The sequence below is a fragment of the Pelophylax lessonae genome (assembly GCF_965119305.1).
Source record: "Pelophylax lessonae genome assembly, chromosome: 1".
NCBI classification, from domain to species: Eukaryota; Metazoa; Chordata; class Amphibia; order Anura; family Ranidae; genus Pelophylax; species Pelophylax lessonae.
Window position 1 is genome coordinate 48,696,334 of NC_138768.1, and position 18,772 is coordinate 48,715,105.

At 44.0% G+C, this 18,772-nt stretch overlaps 1 protein-coding gene and 1 long non-coding RNA gene across 2 annotated transcripts in view; one reads left to right on the forward strand and one right to left on the reverse strand.

Moving 5' to 3' along the window:
* The window catches only part of LOXHD1 (lipoxygenase homology PLAT domains 1), a gene marked incomplete at its 5' end in the record, with an annotated part of 374,771 nt that overhangs the window by 263,830 nt on the left and 92,169 nt on the right, over window positions 1–18,772 (forward strand). Inside the window, 2 exons of the mRNA XM_082254549.1 lie at window positions 5,861–5,977; window positions 7,245–7,407. Coding sequence (XP_082110675.1) covers window positions 5,861–5,977; window positions 7,245–7,407 — 280 coding nt within the window. The remainder of the gene's footprint in view (window positions 1–5,860; window positions 5,978–7,244; window positions 7,408–18,772) is intronic.
* Window positions 1–18,772, reverse strand: part of LOC309553501 — a 1,012,307-nt gene that overhangs the window by 53,287 nt on the left and 940,248 nt on the right. The gene's annotated exons all lie outside the window — the stretch shown is intronic.

Sequence of the window (18,772 nt, forward strand, 5' to 3'; positions counted from 1 at the left end):
GAATTAAGACGAAGATTATTGGCTAATGGATATAAAAAATAAAATAAAAACTCTTTAAAAAGCGTATTAACAGGACAAATGGTCACAAAAGGGAAAAAAATACAAATCGGGAATAAAGTCAAACCAATACAACCAAATTGATTCTTCGATATACGAGACAACAACATTATATTAGACACATCATTAGTAAATACTGGTACTTACTTTAAGCTGACCCTCAATTAGCTGAATGTATATAAGATCATGCTGAGATTTGTATCGAAGGAATAATGATGGATGCAAATATTTTGAAACCTACAGATTCAAGTAACTTCTCTAAGGCTGGCTTCACACATATGTGGCCGTGGTTTCAGTGCAGCAGTCTGGTGCGGTTCTGTTCACCGATTCAGGTGCAAATTCTTACCGGAAATCGCACCTGAACTGGACCCAAAATCGCACAGTACCCTTTTCAAAACCGCGCCGGGGTCGCCCTGCACATGTGTGAACCGGCTCCATTGAAAGCCGGTCCAATTCACATGTTTTGTGAAATGGATAAAAAAAAAACGCATCCAATTCGCATATATGTGAACCGAGCCTTACTTTCAGTTTATAATACCAGGGAAAAGACATAAGTTGCCGAATAGAGAAATCCATCAAGCTAAACATTTTTGTCAATTGTTCGACTCTTGGCATTATATAGTTAATGCTATGTGAATGTGGCAGTTGCTATGTGGTAAAGACAAAACGCCTTTTTTGGCAACTTATACAGTATATAACCACATTTGGTCATAAAAAGTGGTGACATAATGTCCCCTATTGGAAGACATGGAACCTGGAAACATAATAAGAATCCACACAAATTTTTTGTGCTTGAAAGAGTGCATCAAAACATATGTGGCAGTTAATGGGACCACCGTATCTTGCAAAGGGAGGCCAGGTGGATTTATCACCTAGAAGCTACCAAGTCCCCTGGCCTTGATGATGCTGTGGGTTTTAAACCTTTCTTACAACATCTCCAAAATACGCCCCTTTCTAATCAATGACCCAACAAAGTCCCTAGTTCACTCCCTGGTCATCTCGCGCATCGACTACTGCAATTCCCTTCTCATTGGCTTAACTCTGCATAGGCTATCCCCCCTTCAATCCATCATGAATGCGGCCGCCAGACTCATCCACCTTACCAATCGCTCAGTGTCCGCTACTCCTCTCTTCCAAGCCCTCCACTGGCTTCCGCTCACTCAACAAATTAAATTCAAAATACTAACAACATCTTACAAAGCCATCCACAATTTGGCCCCCAGCTACATCACCAGCCTAATCTCAAAATACAAACATAATCACTCTCCTCAGTCCTCTCAAAACCTCCTGCTCTCTAGCTCCCTCGTAACCTCCTCCCATGCCTGCCTCCAGGACTTTTCCAGAGCCTCTCCAATCCTATGGAACTCCTTACCCCAATCTGTCCCATTATCTCCTACTCTATTAGATTTTCGATGATCCCTGAAAACTCTCCTCTTCAGAGAAGCCTATCCTACCCACATCTAACAACTGTACTCATGGGCGTCCGCACAGGGGCAAGGGGGGCGAGGGGCAAGGGGCGGAGCTGCGGCCCACAGAGCAGAGGAGCCTGGTGGAGGAGAGAGTCGGGACACACCAGCGGCGGCGACCGTGAAAAGTGAGTCAGAAGAACTAATTGATCTATTGCTAAAGGCATGATAACAAGGTAAGTAATGAGGCGCTGCTACTAGTATTTAACATATAAATACATAACACTGTTAAAAATTCACTTTATGCAATCTAAAATAGGTGACTCCAAATTCCCATGCTAGGGTGAATGAAACTTATTCACTCAAAAGTGATCAGAAATAAATGGCAATAAATATTAGAATGAGATATAAAGTTTGTGATAAACCGTGATGATTTTCTCAAATTCTTCTTCTTCTTCTTCTTCTTCTTCTATTTCTTCTTCTTCTTTCTTCTTCTTCTTCTTCTTCTTCTTCGTTTCTCACAGAGCAGCTCGGATCCTCCCTTTCTGGGGTGCCCCATCAGCGCTCCTTCCCTCCATCAGGTGCCCCCACGGAGAACCACTTTCCATGGAGGCACCCGTGCAGCTCCGCCCCCTGCCCCATGTCACTGGATTTGATTGACAGCAGTGGGAGCTGATAGCTCTTGCTGCTATCAATATATCCAATGAGGACAGACAGCAGCTGGAGCGGCTGGGCTCGTGCACATTGCTGGAATGGATGGGCTCAGGTAAGAAAAAAAGGGGGGGGGGCTCTGGGGGCAGCGGCAACAAAGAAGGTTTTTCACCTTAATGAGTAGCATGCATTAAGGTGAAAATCCCTGAGACTTTACAATCCCTTTAAGCTTATGATCTACCAGAACACCCACATTATTTTTCACCATTGACTCCCTCAGTTGTACTCCTCTTAGTATGTATGATGCATGCGTATTCTTAGCCTCAAAGTTCATAATTTTACATTTATCAACATTAAACCTCATTTGCCACACAGTCGCCCAATTAAACAGTGCATTGAGGTTGGCTTGTAAATTGGAGACATCCTGTAAGGAAGTTATTCCACTGCATAGCTTGGTGTCATCTGCAAACACTGAAACTTTGTACTTTTAATCCCAGATCCAATATCATTTATAAAGATATTAAAAGTAAGGGTCCCAACACTGAACCTTGGGGTACACCACTGATAACCTTAGACCATTCAGAGTAAGAATCATTAACCACTACTCTTTGAATTCTATCTTTTAGCCAATTTTCTATCCATTTACAAACTGATCTTTCCAATCCTGTAGACTTTACCTTAGCCGTGTGTGGGTAACTGTGTCAAATGCTTTTTGCCGGGAGTTGCTCTTTAAATCTTTCAGCACTGGGGAATGACCTTTGTAAAGATATAGAATTGGATTGTATCACGTTTCTAATCCCTATATAACGTGTGTTAATCTAGGGAGAAGTTGTATCGCAGAGAGTGCTGTTGCTCTCATTACATGATGCTGAGTATCTGAGCAGTGAGAGAACATAATAGAAATAACAAGCCCATGTGTGAATTATTTAGTGTGCTGAAGGTGATTGTCAGGGATTATTGTGCCAAGCAATGTAATGTGGCTTCAGATTCCATGAGTGACAGAACACAGGGCAAAGTATGTCTATGCAGACCCGGCCACAGCTGACCTGTAACTTAGTTTGACCTAGAACCAGAGCTATGGACTGTAACCACAATTATTGCTGCCATGTTGGCAACTGAACAGCGTCCTATTGCATGAGAATGTCCTGTGCTTCAGGAACAATTATAAAATGTGAGTATTATCCTGCAGATGACTTTCCAAGCCTCTCACCAGATTTCCAATCCACCTATGCAAAATGGGTCCAATAAACTGTCAAAATCACCGACTGTGTGTGCCTTCTCCTTTATTTACCTTTGCTTCCCAAATATCTTCAACTCATCAAATGTGAAACCCAAAAGAAACTCATATAGTGTAGTATTTCAAACCACTTAACGCCTGCCTGCATTGTACTGAAAAAAGACCTTTGATAACGCCCTGTGGAAGGGGTGAAACGCGTCAACGTGGATTCCGGTTCCTCAGCGGTGGAACGCACGCAGAGGTTTGTGTTCCATCCTCGTCTCACGTTACGAACTCTGACCGAGAGACTGACTGCCCTATTATCCTCTGCTTTAACCTGATGCAATATGTTGCCTACAACACCGTAAGTGCAACTTTAATGTTTTTTACTAATAAAAAAAGGCTTTATTACACTATTGGGATTCTCTCTTCTCCATCCATGAGCGCCAAAATACAAGATATATGTGAGCTGACATCTTCCCACTTACCATACAGCTATATAGATCCTGTTAGGGTGCTGGTGGTAACTTGACGGCAGAGATAGGCCCCGATGTCCGCTAGAGGGCGGAGCTTGGACGGGAACCCCCAAGGTAAGTGACACAGGCTAGCCTGAGGTGCGGAGTCTAAGTACCCACCGGTTTTCGCCAGAGCCTCTGGTGGTGAGGATGGACTTCGCTGCGTGTGGATACCAGGTCGCGGTCCTCAGGGTCGCCCCACCAAGGGAGAACCGATCAAGGTCCGAAGGCAGGTAAACAGACAAGGGAGATCCGAGAGAATGGTCAAACAAGCCGGGGTCAGGACGGGCAGCAGACAAGCGGAGTCAGGAACAAGCCAAAAGGTCAACAGGAAATCAGCAGGAAACAGGTCACAGGTTCAGGAACAATGGCAGGAGCTGAAGACAAGACAGCAAAGTGCCAATGCATCAGCTGCTTTTAAATAGGCCTTCCTTGGCGCCAAAACATCTGGGTCAGTGCGTGCAAACGTGAGAACGCATGATGCGCGTTAGCCAATCAGCGGTTGCTAACGGGCGCTAATTCGCGCATGTGTATTAGCCAATTAGCAGTTGCTAACAAACGGTTCCTAACAGATCCACATGCAGTATTGCTAAGGGGTACACATCCTTTGGTAAGTGCAAGCACAAAAGGGCGATGAGTACAGCTCACTGCATGAGTCTAAAGTTGTGAAGCACTTCAGCACTTTATCTTTTGCAGGGAAAGACAATCCATCACATTACCCTTGTCAGGATGGAGCTCTGCCTTATTTAGATAGGTAGAGCTCTGTCCAGCCTCTCTTCCCGGCGATTGGAGGGTGCCGGTGGTCATCCTTTCCCCGGCATACACTGATCGGCTTCTGCTGTGAATAAGGTGACGCTTTAAAAGGTTATCTGTTAAGAGTTACAGAGGAGGTCTAGCGCTAGAATTATTGCTATCGCGCTAACGTTTGGGGTGATACCTCACATGTGTGGTACGAACACCGTATACATACGTGTGCGCAACTTACATATGCATTTGCTTTTGCACGCAAGCATGGAGGGATGGGGACACTTTAAATTTTTTTTTCTTAATTATTTTATTTTTTATTTTTAGACTGTCCCTTTATTTTTTTTGATCACTTTTATTCCTATTACAAGGAATGTAAACATCCCTTGTAATAGAAATAAGGATGACAGGTCCTCTTTATGGAGAGAGCTGGGGTCAAAAAGACCTCAAATCTCTCCTTTACCTCTAAAAGCAAAAGATTAAAAAAAAAAAAAAAAAAAATTTACTCTTTAAACAAAAGAAATATGCTTATGAGCCACTTGGACCGCTTAATGAGAAATCTAGAAGAAAACTGTATGTATGTATTGTGTTTGGATTTCTATATCGGCTCAAGTCTGGACTCCGGACTCTATGCAGGTTAACGCTGAACTCTCAGTATTAGCATCAGCCTTGCACAATTGTACCAGCTCCTCTCCTGTACTGAAATGGCTTACTCTGATTTCACTGCACACTGCAAGCTTCTTACAGTGTGCATTCGATCTTCAGCAAGTAGGATAGAGCCCTCCTCATTTTCTGGAGGACATTCAGCATCATCTAACACTTTCCTCCCCATTCCAATTGTCCCTCGCCTGTCCCCTTTCATTCATTGGATTTCAGGTCTCCCAGGGAGGAGGTGTAGATTGAGAATAGGAGAGGTCCAAGAAAAGAACCTTAGGGGACCCCAACGGCGAAAGGAAGAGGAGAGGAGGAAATAGAATAAGTAAGTAAGTGACACTGAAGGTGTGATTGGATAGGTAGGATGAGAACCAGGGAAGAGTACAGTCATGGAGACCAAAGTAGTGGACTTCAGTCCTGAAATTGACCTTCAGTGGTTAGTTATCACAGCCTGTGCTGCGCACAAATCACCTAACGTATCCTGATCAATACACTCTTAACATAGTTGATTACCCACAATAGGTGGCTGCTTTTCTTGAACCAGAAAACCAAACTCCTTTTGATTGATGTACATGCCCATACCTCTAAAATACTGACTCTTTCTGTCCTTTCTACAGCTGGAGGACATCGGGGATGTGATTGAAAAGATACGCATTGGACACGATGGAAAAGGCATCAACTCCGGTTGGCATCTTGACAGAGTAGAGATACGGCGCTTGTTACCAAATGGAAAGGTGATGCTAAAACCACTTACACACAGGCGGGGGAATTTTCTATCACAATTACTGAGGGAAACCAATGCTTATTTTACTGTAGCATAATTATGAAAAAAAAAATGTAATTATTTTTTATTAATCACATTGGAAGAGCACAATTCACATTGGAAGAGCACAATTCATATTGAAAGAGCACAATTCATATTGGAAGAGCACAATTCATATTGAAAGAGCACAATTCATATTGGAAGAGCACAATTCATATTGGAAGGGCACAATTCACATGATATGGCTCGGTATGGGTTTAACACACAAGGGTTGATTTACTAATGACAAATAGGCTGTGCACTTTCAAGAGCTTAGTAAATGTGGTAGAGCTCTGCTGATTTCCAACATCCAATCATATGCAAGCAGAATGTTTTTTTTTTTTTTCTCTGCATCTGATTGGGTATTCTATACAAAGTGAACCTTTACCGCATTTACATTTATTAAGGAAAATGAGTGCAACTGCATTTGCAAAGTGCACAGTCGATTTGCCTTTAGTAAATCCACCCCATATTGTCAAGTTCTCCACAGTGGAATTGAAAAAAAAAAGGGGAACAGCTAGAGATTTAGTTATAGCAGCACCACGTCCGAGAAAGACAGTAGAAGTGAAAAACCAAGATAATATAAAACCATGATATATTATTTGTACAAGGGTTAAAAACCAAATACATATAGACCAATGACATATATATGACAGAATTTTCCACCATAGCTTGCTATATTTTGTTTGATTCCAAACGCACGATTATCTTCTACATGTTTCACCAAAATGGCTTCTTCAGGAAGCATTTAAGTGCGAATAACATAACTAAATGAAAAACTAATCCTAATTAGTACAAATATATACATAAATCAATTTATGTGACATTTCAAAATCAACATCTCCTACCAAAACTCCCAGAAGTTGCACCCAGATGAAGGACGAGGATGGAGGGGGAACTGTGCCCTGCAGATTTCTGGGAATTTTTTCCCCCTCCATCCTCGGCCTTAGATTCCATTAGATATTAGTAAATGTCTTTTTTTTTGGAAATCCTAGAAACCCCTGTTATAACTAAAGGTACTATCAGATCATTTGAACCACATATCCAATATGTGTATTTATTTTCCCCATGATGAAACTCTTAAACACAAGATATACAACTTAGAAAATGTACTTCTATGGTTTGTTATTAATATTCGGCCTCTACAAGAATAAGCAGAAACCGTTCGCTGACTCTTTATTTCTGGAAACACGATGCAGGGTTCACAGACTGTCACCTTTCCATGCGAGCGCTGGCTGGCAAAGTCTGAAGATGATGGAGAGACGATGAGGGAGCTCACACCATCAGACATCTTTACCGAGAAGCTCACAAGGGATGGCACTCTGAAACAGATTGAAATGGAAGTGGAAGACCCTCTGGAAAGTAAGACTTTGGAATATATTATAATAGGGAATCTAGTCATTCTAACTTTTTTTTTTAGATTTACAGTATAGGAGAGATCTGGAGGATCATAGCTGTGGCTCCTAAAAGCACCAAAATGGTGCAAAAACTATTCAGAAACTGCAAATATGATAGAGAAGATGGTAAGAGACAGCAAGTATGCTACAGGTGTTGTTGGAGACTGGGAAAATACTGCAAAAGACAGAGACTGGGTCAAGGTATATGAAATTGTGAGACATCACCATCATTCCTGTCCTTTGGAAACCAATGCTTCCACTCCCACCACTAGGGTCTCCAAAGGGCTGCACAGCAACTGACGAAGGGTTGCAGGTTGGGCACCTAGAGTATATGTAATCGAATCAGCTTAAAGTAGATGCAAATTCTAACTGGATGGGATTTAAGCTGGCTGTACACTAGTACAGCCTTCACCAACCAGTGGTCCGTGAAAAAATGTTGGTGGTCCCCAGGGGTCTTGCTGCAAATCAACATTGTGGCAGAAGTATCACGCCCAATATTGTTTCCAGTGTTGTTCTCAATGCACGCTGACAGTCAATAGTGTCAGCGTGCATTGATACCCGATGCCTGCTCTGTAGTTCCGGCTCCTGTGAACTCAGAGGGAGGTAGTAGTGCAGAGAGTGGGAGGGGAAGAAGGAGGGGACTTCTGATGGCAGCGCTGATCACAGACTGTGGCAGGGAGACAGAGCTTGAGCATATGGCTGGATAAGGAGATGAGATCCAATGATTAGTCTGTTTAAGGCAGCAGTGTGATGCAGAGTGGGGGGGGGCAGAGGGCAGCAGAGAGCCAGAGCATTGTGTGTATAAGGCAGCAGTGTGATCAAGACGGAGGGCAGCAGAGAGCCAGAGCATTGTGTGTATAAGGCAGCAGGGTGATCAAGACGAAGGGCAGCAGAGAGCCAGAGCATTGTGTGTATAAGGCAGCAGGGTGATCAAGACGGAGGGCGGCAGAGAGACGGAGCATTGTGTGTATAAGGCAGCAGTGTGATCCAGGCAGAGGGGGGCATAGAGCCGGAGCATTGTGTGTATAAGACAGCAGTGTGATCCAGGGGGAGGGAGGCAGAGAGCCGTAGCATTGTGTGTATAAGGCAGCAGTGTGATCCAGGCAAAGGGGGGCACAGAGCCGGAGCATTGTGTGTATAAGGCAGCAGTGTGATCGAGGCAAAGGGGGGCACAGAGCCAGAGCATTGTGTGTTTAAGGCAGCAGTGCGATCAAGGCAGAGGGGGGCACAGAGGTGGAGCATTGTGTGTATAAGGCAGCAGTGTGATCCAGGCAGAGGGGGGCAGGGAGCCTGAGCATTGTGTGTATAAGGCAGAAGTGTGATCCAGGCAAAGGGGGGCACAGAGCCTGGAGCATTGTGTGTATAAGGCAGCAGTGTGATCCAGGCAAAGGGGGGCACAGAGCCGGAGCATTGTGTGTATAAGGCAGCAGTGTGATCCAGGCAGAGGGGGGCAGAGAGCCCGAGCATTGTGTGTATAAGGCAGAAGTGTGATCCAGGCAAAGGGGGGCACAGAGCCGGAGCATTGTGTGTATAAGGCAGCAGTGTGATCCAGGCGAAGGGGGGCACAGAGCCGGAGCATTGTGTGTATAAGGCAGCAGTGTGATCCAAGGGGAGGAGGGCAGAGAGCCGAAGCATTGTGTGTATAAAGCATGTCAAATTCATGTTAGTGGTCCGCAGGATTTAAAATTGTGAGTGTAGTAGTCCGTGAGGTCCAAAAGGTTGGCAACCACTGCACTAGTAGACTTCCAAAATAATTTTTGTATAAACATTACTACAAAAATTCTGATCAGTACATTTGATGACTTTGATGAATGTTGTTCGAAAGTGCGTTAACATTATGCTTGCTTCTAACAGTCGATTTTGGAATGAATGGACTTTCCTGAACGAAAATCACATTCACTGTTAGAAATTTGTTTGTTCAAGAAAAAAAATTCTATCCTGCTTTTTCTCATCTTTGGGGTCATAAAACCAATGTTGAATTGAACCCACTAATGATTAGAAAATCGAAACAAATGTTCTAAAAACAAGAATTTTCAAACAAATTCTACTAGTGCATGGTCAGCTCTAAGCTAGCCATAGATGGGTCCATTTTTTTCATTCAAGCAGCTGGTTGAATGAAAAAAGTGATCTAATTCCCCCTTCAACACAACCAATGCAGATAGGGGAATCCTCCCTGCTGTGTAATTGTATTCTGTCAGAGGAGAGACTTTCCTGCCATCAAAACACACAGATCAGCGCTTCAGTCTTTAGCTTTCAAGAGGAAATTTTCCAGCAGGACCCTTGTATAGAATATATATTGTCCATATATGGATAAAAATTTGGCTGGTCCCTGCTGAACCAGTTGAGTTTTGATCCATCTATAAGCAGCTTTAGTTTGATAGTTTATGATACACAGTGCTCTATCACCTGTTGTTTTTTTCATAAACATTTGTTTTTACTCTTTTTAGTGTTTGTTTTTTTCATTTTATATCGTAATGATTTTTTGATAACCTTTGGCCATACTTTGTAGTGTTACATTACATTTGTTTGGTGCTGGCATTTGAAAGGCTTCCAGTACCTAGAGCAATTTTAAAATCTCCAGGTCTTCTAATTTAAATTACAAAAAAAGTATCCCCTTATTTGAATCAGAACTAAAGTGCTAGTTGGTAGGTCTTTTTTATGGCAGAAGGGACTCTGGCCTAGCAATATTTCCTAGTAGTACACTGACAGCCACACTTGCACAGCTCAATATACAATCTCAAAATGCCATGCATGCGTATGCGTGGGAGTTATGAAATTCCTAGCTAAGGCATTAAAAGATGCCAGACCTAGAAGAGGAGAACATGGCGACGCCAGTGATGGAAAGGCAAGAGGGACCATGGCTGGCCAGGAAAAGGGGAGGGGGGGGGGATTCAAGGGTGTGAACCCTTCTGACCCATACCAGGCTACATAGAGTGCCAAACGGCCAAAGTATGGTCCAAACCCAGGTTTTGACCAAACTGTTGGCTCATCCCTAATCACTAGAAGAAGCCCTGGTTCCTCTATGTAGATATTTAGTTATCACTAGAGGAATCACCAGCAGGAGGAAGGAGATCCTTAGTCCCCCATATAAATCTTTATTGTTACTAGATGGATCTCAAGCAGGAGGAAGGGGCCAATTCCTCTTTATAGATCTTTAGTTATCAATGGAGGGATCACCAGCAAGAAGGAGGTCATGATTCCTCTATATACATCTTCAGTTATTACTAGAGGAATCACCAGCAGGAGGAAGGAGGTCCTTAGTCCCGTATATAGATCCTTATTGTTACTAGCTGGAACTCAAGCAGAAGGAAGGGGCCGATTCCTCTTTATAGATCTTTAGTTAAATAAACAAGAAAAGCTGCGCTAAGTGATAAACACATATAGAAGAGGATATCCCTAAAGGTATCCAAATAAAAATATATAAATAATGATACAAGGTGATATCAAATAATTATGTGCTTTGCAATGGAATAAAGTGACATCCAATAGAAACACAAACATAAATCACAGTGTCTAAGGAATAAGGAAAAAGTCCAAAAAATTAGTGTATTAGTGCTCAAAAGCAAGCCTCCTCCGTTCAATATGCTATCACCGTGCTGGAAGTGAATCACGCTAATGCGCTTACCAGAAAGCCATAAATTTGGGCATATAGAATTCGGAGGGAATATCAACCAGCTCAAACAGGACACAGACAGCTCCACTAGGACCGGCAAGGAGGTTCCACTCAGATCAGCCAGGTATGAGACCCCGAAAATCCGGACATTCCACGGTCCAGCAGTAATCATAAAGAAGGGATAACCACCATAGTGAAGTACGTAAGGGTATACAATTTATTAAAGGTAGAAAACTCACATGTGTTTGGTAGTAAAACAGCGCTGTACGGCAGGATCCAAGATAACACACAGCCGCCCGACTTCCGGGTATTGCGTGGTGACGTCAGCACGCCCTCCCTACGCGTTTCGTCACAAATGACGTCTTCCTGGGGACTCGTGGGGAGATCTTTAGTTATCACTAGAGGAATCACCAGCAGGAAGGAGGTCCTTAGTCACATATATAGATCTTTATTGTTACTAGCTGGATCTCAAGCAGGAGGAAGGGGCCGATTCCTCTTTATAGATCTTTAGTGATCACTAGAGGAATCACCAGCAGGAGGAAGGAGGTCCTTAGTCCCCTATATAGATCTTTATTGTTACTAGATGGATCTCCAGCAGGAGGAAGGGGCCCTGATTCCTCTTTATAGATCTTTAGTTATCACTAGAGGGATCACCAGCAAGAAGGAGGTCTTGATTCCTCTATATACATCTTTAGTTATTACTAGATGAATCACCAGCAGGAGGAAGGAGGTCCTTAGTCACATATATAGATCTTTATTGTTACTAGCTGGATCTCAAGCAGGAGGAAGGAGCCGTTTCCTCTTTATAGATCTTTAGTTATCACTAGAGGAATCACCAGCAGGAGGAAGGAGGTCCTTAGTCCCCTATATTGATCTTTATTGTTACTAGCTGGATCTCAAGTAAGAGGATGGAGCCGATTCCTCTTTATAGATCTTTAGTTATCACTAGAGGGATCACCAGCAAGAAGGAGGTCATGATTCTTCCATATACATCTTTACTTATTACTAGAGGAATCACCAGCCGGAGGAAGGGGGCCCATTAGTCCCTTATATAGATCTTTATTATTACTAAATGGATCTCCAGCAGGAAGAAGGGGCCCTGATTCCTGTTTATAGCTGTTTAGTAATCACTAGAGGGATCACCAGCAGGAGGAAGGGGGCCCTTAGTCCCTTATATAGATCTTTATTATTACTAAATGGATCTCCAGCAGGAAGAAGGGGCCCTGATTCCTGTTTATAGCTGTTTAGTAATCACTAGAGGGATCACCATGAAGAAGGAGGTCACGATTCTTAGTTATTTACTAGAGGGATTACAAGCTGGAGGAAGGAAGTCCACGTTCTTCTATATAGATCTTTAAAGCGGAGTTTCGGCCTCAAAATCGACATAATCGATTTTGTGGCCATCCGCTTGCTTTTCTTCACCTGAAAAGGAAATGGATAGTTAGGATTTTTTTTTTTTTTACTTACCTTGTTATTGTAGATAGAAATACTCACCTTTCTTCCACTTCCTCCCTCGGCGGCCGCGGCCCGCGCCGTCACTTCCGGTTTGCAATGATTCCTGGGAGCTGATCGTCATCGCTCCCAGGAATCGATGCGACGGCACCGGCCCCGCTCGTCACTTCCGGTGCAACGCCGCATTCCCTGCTAAACAGCTTCTGGGCATGCCCAGAAGCTGTGGAGGAATGCGGCGCCGCACCGGAAGTGACGAGAGGGGCCGGTGAAGGCGCATTCTGGGAGAAGAGGACGCAGAAGAGGACCGCGCTGACTTCAGCTGCCCACAACAAAGATGGCAACGCTGGAGAAGAAATTTTAAAAGTGAGTATTTCTTCTTGCAGGTAAGTGCGAACCGGGACAGATCAGAGGCTAGAGCCATTGTGGAATGTACTAGCCCTGACTGTCCCGGGGGTATGTTCAATGAAATTTTTTTTTGTGACCGGAACTCCACTTTAAGTTGTTACTAGAGGGGTCATCAGCAGGAGAAAGGAAGTCTTGATTCCTCTATATACATCATTATTATCACTTTAGAAATCAGCAACAAGAGCAAGGAGGTCCTGATCTCCCTATATAGATCTTTTTTTTTTTTATATATAATATTGTAGTTTTATCAGAAATTTTCATTTTTACAATCAAGAGAAAACATTTCAATCACAAGTGTATACACATTGTAATGATACCACATCTCTTGGAGTACAAAAAAAACACATGAATGATCGAAATCCTTTAGGATCTTTTAAGTCTACATTATTATCTCATAAAAAGAATAAGAACATGACAAGCAGTTCTTAATAGTATCATAAATTCCAGATATCAGATAACACAGAAGAGTCTTTAAGCAAGAAATAAAAAAGAAAGATAACAAGAAAGCATTTTACCCATTCATGAAATCATCCTCACAGGAGCAAGAATCCCTATGGAGTCCCAGATCTATCAATAATGTATGCAAATATTATTTCACATAGAAAACCAAAAAGATTGATGAGGTTCACTCTAGTACAATGTGTTTTGGCCCGTAGTAGAGTCAGATCAGGAGGAGAGATCAGAGAGAGGTGGTGTTGTGGGATAACAGACCAAAAACGGGAGTAATCCCACGGAGCCCATACAGTATTTTTTAAAAGATTCCAAAGAGTCCCCAGTTACCGCAGTAAGATGTTACATCATTCTTACATCTGCGTTTGTAGAAAGGAGTTGGAATTGTAATGAAGTCTCAGTAGATCTCCAGTGTTGAGGAATAAATCTCCTAGCTGCTGTTAAAATGTGCACAGCAAGCTTTTTGGAAAGCTTGGAAATTCTTAAAAAGGAAGTCCTATGAGATAGTGGAGAGGATACAGAGGCTTGGAGGTCTCTAGAATTTGTTCTAAGATCTGTTGAGCGAATACCTGAAAAGGTTGTATTCGAATGCATTGACAGAATATATGAAACAGAGTGATTCTGTTCTACACACATTTCTAACAAACCTTGGGCACCATCGGGTTGTAAGCATGTAGAACATCATGGGTTTATACCAAAACAGAATTTAATGGATGTTTTCTTTGTGACCTACACACTGTGAGGGTTTAGATGGCATGTCCGAGATTTTGTTCCAGCATGTTAGAGGAATAGAGCAATGAAGAGCTAGACCCCATTTTATCACATATAAATGAGATCCCACATGGCTGGCTGGCACCCTGTGGTGGGTGGCTGGCTGGCACCCTTTGGTGGCTGACTGGCACCCTGTGGTGTGTGGCTGACTGGCACCCTTTGGTGGCTGGCTGACACCCTTTCCTGGCTGGTTGGCACCCTGTGGTGGTTGGCTGGCTGGCACCCTGTGGTGGCTGGCTGGCACCCGTTGGTGGCTGGCTGGCTGGCTGGCACCCTTTGGTGGGTGGCTGGCTGGCACCCTGTGGTGGCTTGCTGGCTTGCACCCTGTGGTGGGTGGATGGCTGGCACCCTTTGGTTGCTGGCTAGCTGGCACCCTTTGGTGGCTGGCTGGCACCCTGTGTGGTGGGTGGCTGGCAGGTACAGGCCCCGGGCCCAAGGGCAAATGATTAATTTAGCACTTACTTCCTGGAATCCATCTGCTCTTAGCTCAAGCATCAATGCTGGATAGTATGTTTAGCTGAGAAAAAACCCTCCTCCTCTCCTCCCCTCCTGAAGATTCCTGGGATGTATGACATCATTTGCCTAGGCAAGAAACCAGGAAGTAACTGAAGAGAAGAAATGTAAATATGATATACTTTTTTTTACCTATTTACCATACCTCCCAACTTTTTGAGATAGGAACGAGGGGCACCTATTATCAAAAGTATGTAGGCATAGGACACAACTCTTGCCATGCCCCCTTAACCACTTGCCGACCGCTCACATGGAGCGTACTGCGGCAAAGTGGCTTGTTCCCGCCCAGCGACGTAGACCTACGTCGCTGGACTCCTCCCCCTGTAGGCGGCGCGCGAGGAGGCGCGCTCCCGCTGTTTTAATTCACTGCGGGAGTCGGGCCAGGGGAGGAGCAGCGGCCATCGAGTGAGGAGATCCGCCCGCCTGTGTAAACAGAGCGGGCGGATCTCCTAAGTGACAGGGACTGACAGATCGGAGTGTTCAGCATAGCTGAACATCCGATCTGTCCTTCTGTCACTCAGTCACCTCCCCCCCCACACGTCAGTAAGCACCAGGCATACATTAACCCCTCCCTCTCCAATAAAATTAACCCCTTCACTGCCAGTGTCATTTTTACAGTAACAGTGCATATATATAGCACTGATTACTGCAGTAATGTCACTGGTACCCCCAAAAGTGTCAAAAATGTCAGTCAAGGGTCCGATCTGTCCGCCGCAATGTCACAGTCCCGCAAAAGAAATCGCAGATCACCGCCATTACACGTTAAAAAAAAAAAACACCAAAAATGACAGAAATCTTTCCCGTAGTTAGTAAACGCAATAACTTTTGCGCAAACCAATCAAAATACGCTTATCGTGATTTTTTTTTACCAAACATAGGTAGCAGAAAACAAATTGGCCAAAAATTTTAAAAAAATTAGATTTTTACATTTTTTGGGGGGGAATTTCATATAAAAAAATGTTAAAAATATTGTTATTTTTTTCAAAATAAACGCTCTTTTTTTGTTTATAGCGCAAAAAGTAAAAAGCACACTGGTGATCAAATACCACCAAAAGAAAGCTCTGTTTGTGGGAAAAAAAGGACGTAAATTTCGTTTGGGTACGGCGTCGCATGACCACGCAATTGTCAGTTAAAGTCGCACAGCGCCGAATCGCAAAAAGTGGCCTGGACGTAAGACAGCAAAATCCTCCGCTGGTAAAGTGGTTAAGGAAGAATTATATAAAAAAAATGATTGGTTAATCCCACAAGTGCTTTTTCTTACCACTACTATTCTTTATACTGGTGTTTGAAATTTACAAATGCAGCAATTTGGAACTTTTAGCACAATTTAGCACTGGGAAACACCTTTGGATTGACAAATAGTGCATTTTCTTATACAACTATATAGACTGAAAATGAGGGACAACTAAAGAGGAAAGAGGGACAGGGGGACCTTTTTCCAAATCGGGGACAGTCCCTCGAAATTTGGGAGCTATGTTACATAGTTACATAGTTTTTGAGGTTGAAAATAGACATAAGTCCATCCAGTTCAACCTATGATGTGTGTGTGTGTTTGCTGTTAACCGTACATTGTATACCCCTGTATGTTGTGGTCTTTAAGGTGCCCATCTAATAGTTTTTTTAAAATATACTGTACTAATGTACTTACTAATGCTAGCAGCATGAGGAGTAAAAATAATGAATGTTGTTTGGAAGAGTTTCACTTTAAGGCAGAGGTCTTCAAACTACGGCCCCCCAGTTGTTCCGGAACTACAATTCCCATCAAGCCTAGTCAGGTGTGTGAATGTCAGAGTTTTACAATGCCTCATGGGATGTGTAGTTCCGCAACAGCTGGAGGGCCGTAGTTTGAGGATCCCTGCTATAAGGGTTTGTTCACACAAGCAGCCAAGGGGTGGTAAAAGCAGGCAGTTGAGCTGTGGTTTTACTCCCATCCACACACAACCCCCCATAACCCCCCCACCCCGACCACCCACCTAAACAGGGACTTGCAGCTGCTTGGGGCTGTAAGCATGCTGCAGATGATGCAACTATTTAACCCCCTATCACATTCAGCGACAGTACTACCGCTGAATGTAACCCATTAATTTGAAGAGCGCCATGCCACAACTGCCCTTACATGCAGTTTTGTCATGCTGTATGGGCATTTTTGAAGTCAGACCTACTTTGTTTGGAGAAGATTACTGCATATATGGCCAAACCAGCCTATATCAGAAGCAATAAGAGAACGTTTCTGTCCAATTGGCTTCTCCTTCAGGATCTGTTGGTGTGAAGCGTCTGAAGATGCATCATAGACAAGAGATTTCTCCCAAGACAGTCATGTGTTTCTGGTGCGGGGGGTGGAGGGAAGTGTTGGCATAGTATTAATTAAAAAAGGTATGTGTTTGTGGGAGGGGTAGTTGGGCGGAATGTCGGGTGGCATTCGGCCCTTGTGTATGGCAGCCGGTCCAACAGAAGCCGGCTAAGCATGGTGGAAAACCAGCAGCTGACCAGCACCTGATCAGCGCTATCAGCCAAGGATGTGTTCTGACGGGGGGCAGTTTCCCTGCCAGAACACAATAGCTCCGCAGGGGAGATTGCTGTACTAACGGTGGATAATTAGTACAGCGGCTCCAACCAGAGATGTCCGTTTTTTTCATTCAACGCTGGAGTGAACAAAAAAAACTACTAGTGTGTACCAGTCTCAAAAATGTTGAAAGCAGCCTTATTGAATTTGGAGTACTGCTAGGACCAAGCTCCATCTGTCCAGATATGAGATGTTACAAGCAGTCAGTGCCCATTATAGCCACTTGAAAACATATTTTGAAACTTTTTTTGAATTTCACTTTTACGCATGAATGTTATGAAGAATCGCGTTGGAAAGTTGTACGCCTCGCTGCATCTGAATAGCAGCAGAGGCCATACGACTTGCAGCCCCGTTTGAGAATAAATTGCGATCAGAGTCGATAATAAGGGCAGCCTGAGAGCTCATACATCTCAATCGTACAGCGTGTCAGGAGGAATGGGACTGTAAATTATACTCTCACTGGAAGACGGCAGCTTTTTATTGCATCAGTGCGGCTTTATAATTCAAATGTGGTGTGGCTGTCACGGGGGCTGCAGGAATTCACAAGATCCGCACTTTGGCTTTGTCCCCACCTGCCCTACTCTAGACTTGTCACCCACCGGGAGATAGGGGGGGGTCATGGTGGCTGATTTATAGCGGGGTGTCTGTCGGCTCCCAGACATCCCGGCAACAAAAGCAATGCTAATGGGCCACATTCACCCTTGTTAACCTTTGTGACTATTCAGTCTATGCCTGTCTGCTGCCAACTGGCATTGCTGCACTCACAGTCCTGAACAGTGCAGTTTCTGATTTGATTTCAATGCAGATGATGACAATTGAGTACTGTCTGTGATACTTTTTTTATTTGCACTAACATACAATTTTTCAGGACAAGCTTTCGGGGTATGTCCCCTTCTTCAAGGTCCAAGCTGTACTGCCTGGACCTTGAAGAAGTGGACATACCCCGAAAGCTTGTCCTGAAAAATTGTATGTTAGTGCAAATAAAAAAAGTATCACAGACAGTACTCAATTGTCTCCGTCACAAGTGCACTAATACGGCTACAATGACCTCAAGCACAATGCAGAAATAAATTAACCACTTGACGTCTGCTCACTAGAGCTCTACTGCGGCAAAGTGGCTCGATAACGTTTGACGACGTAGACCTACGTCGCCAGACATTCACCTCTCTCGGCCGCCGGAGGCTCGCTCCCGCTGTATCCAGTCCCAGCGGGAGTCGGGCCAGGGGAGGAGCGGCGGCGATTGCCGCTGCTCTTCCCCGATCGTCGGGGAATCGAGTGTGGAGATCCGCCCACTTGTGTAAACACAAGCGGGCGGATCTCCTAAGTGACAGGCAGGGTCAGATTGCAGGGTTCAGCATAGCTGAACATGCGATCTGTCCCTGTGTCACACAGTCACCTCCCCCCACACACGTTAGTAAGCACCAGGCATACATTAACCCCTCCCGCTCCAATAAAATTAACCCCTTACCTGCCAGTGTCATTTTTACAGTAACAGTGCATATATATAGCACTGATTACTGCAGTAATGTCACTGGTACCCCCAAAAGTGTCAAAAATGTCAGT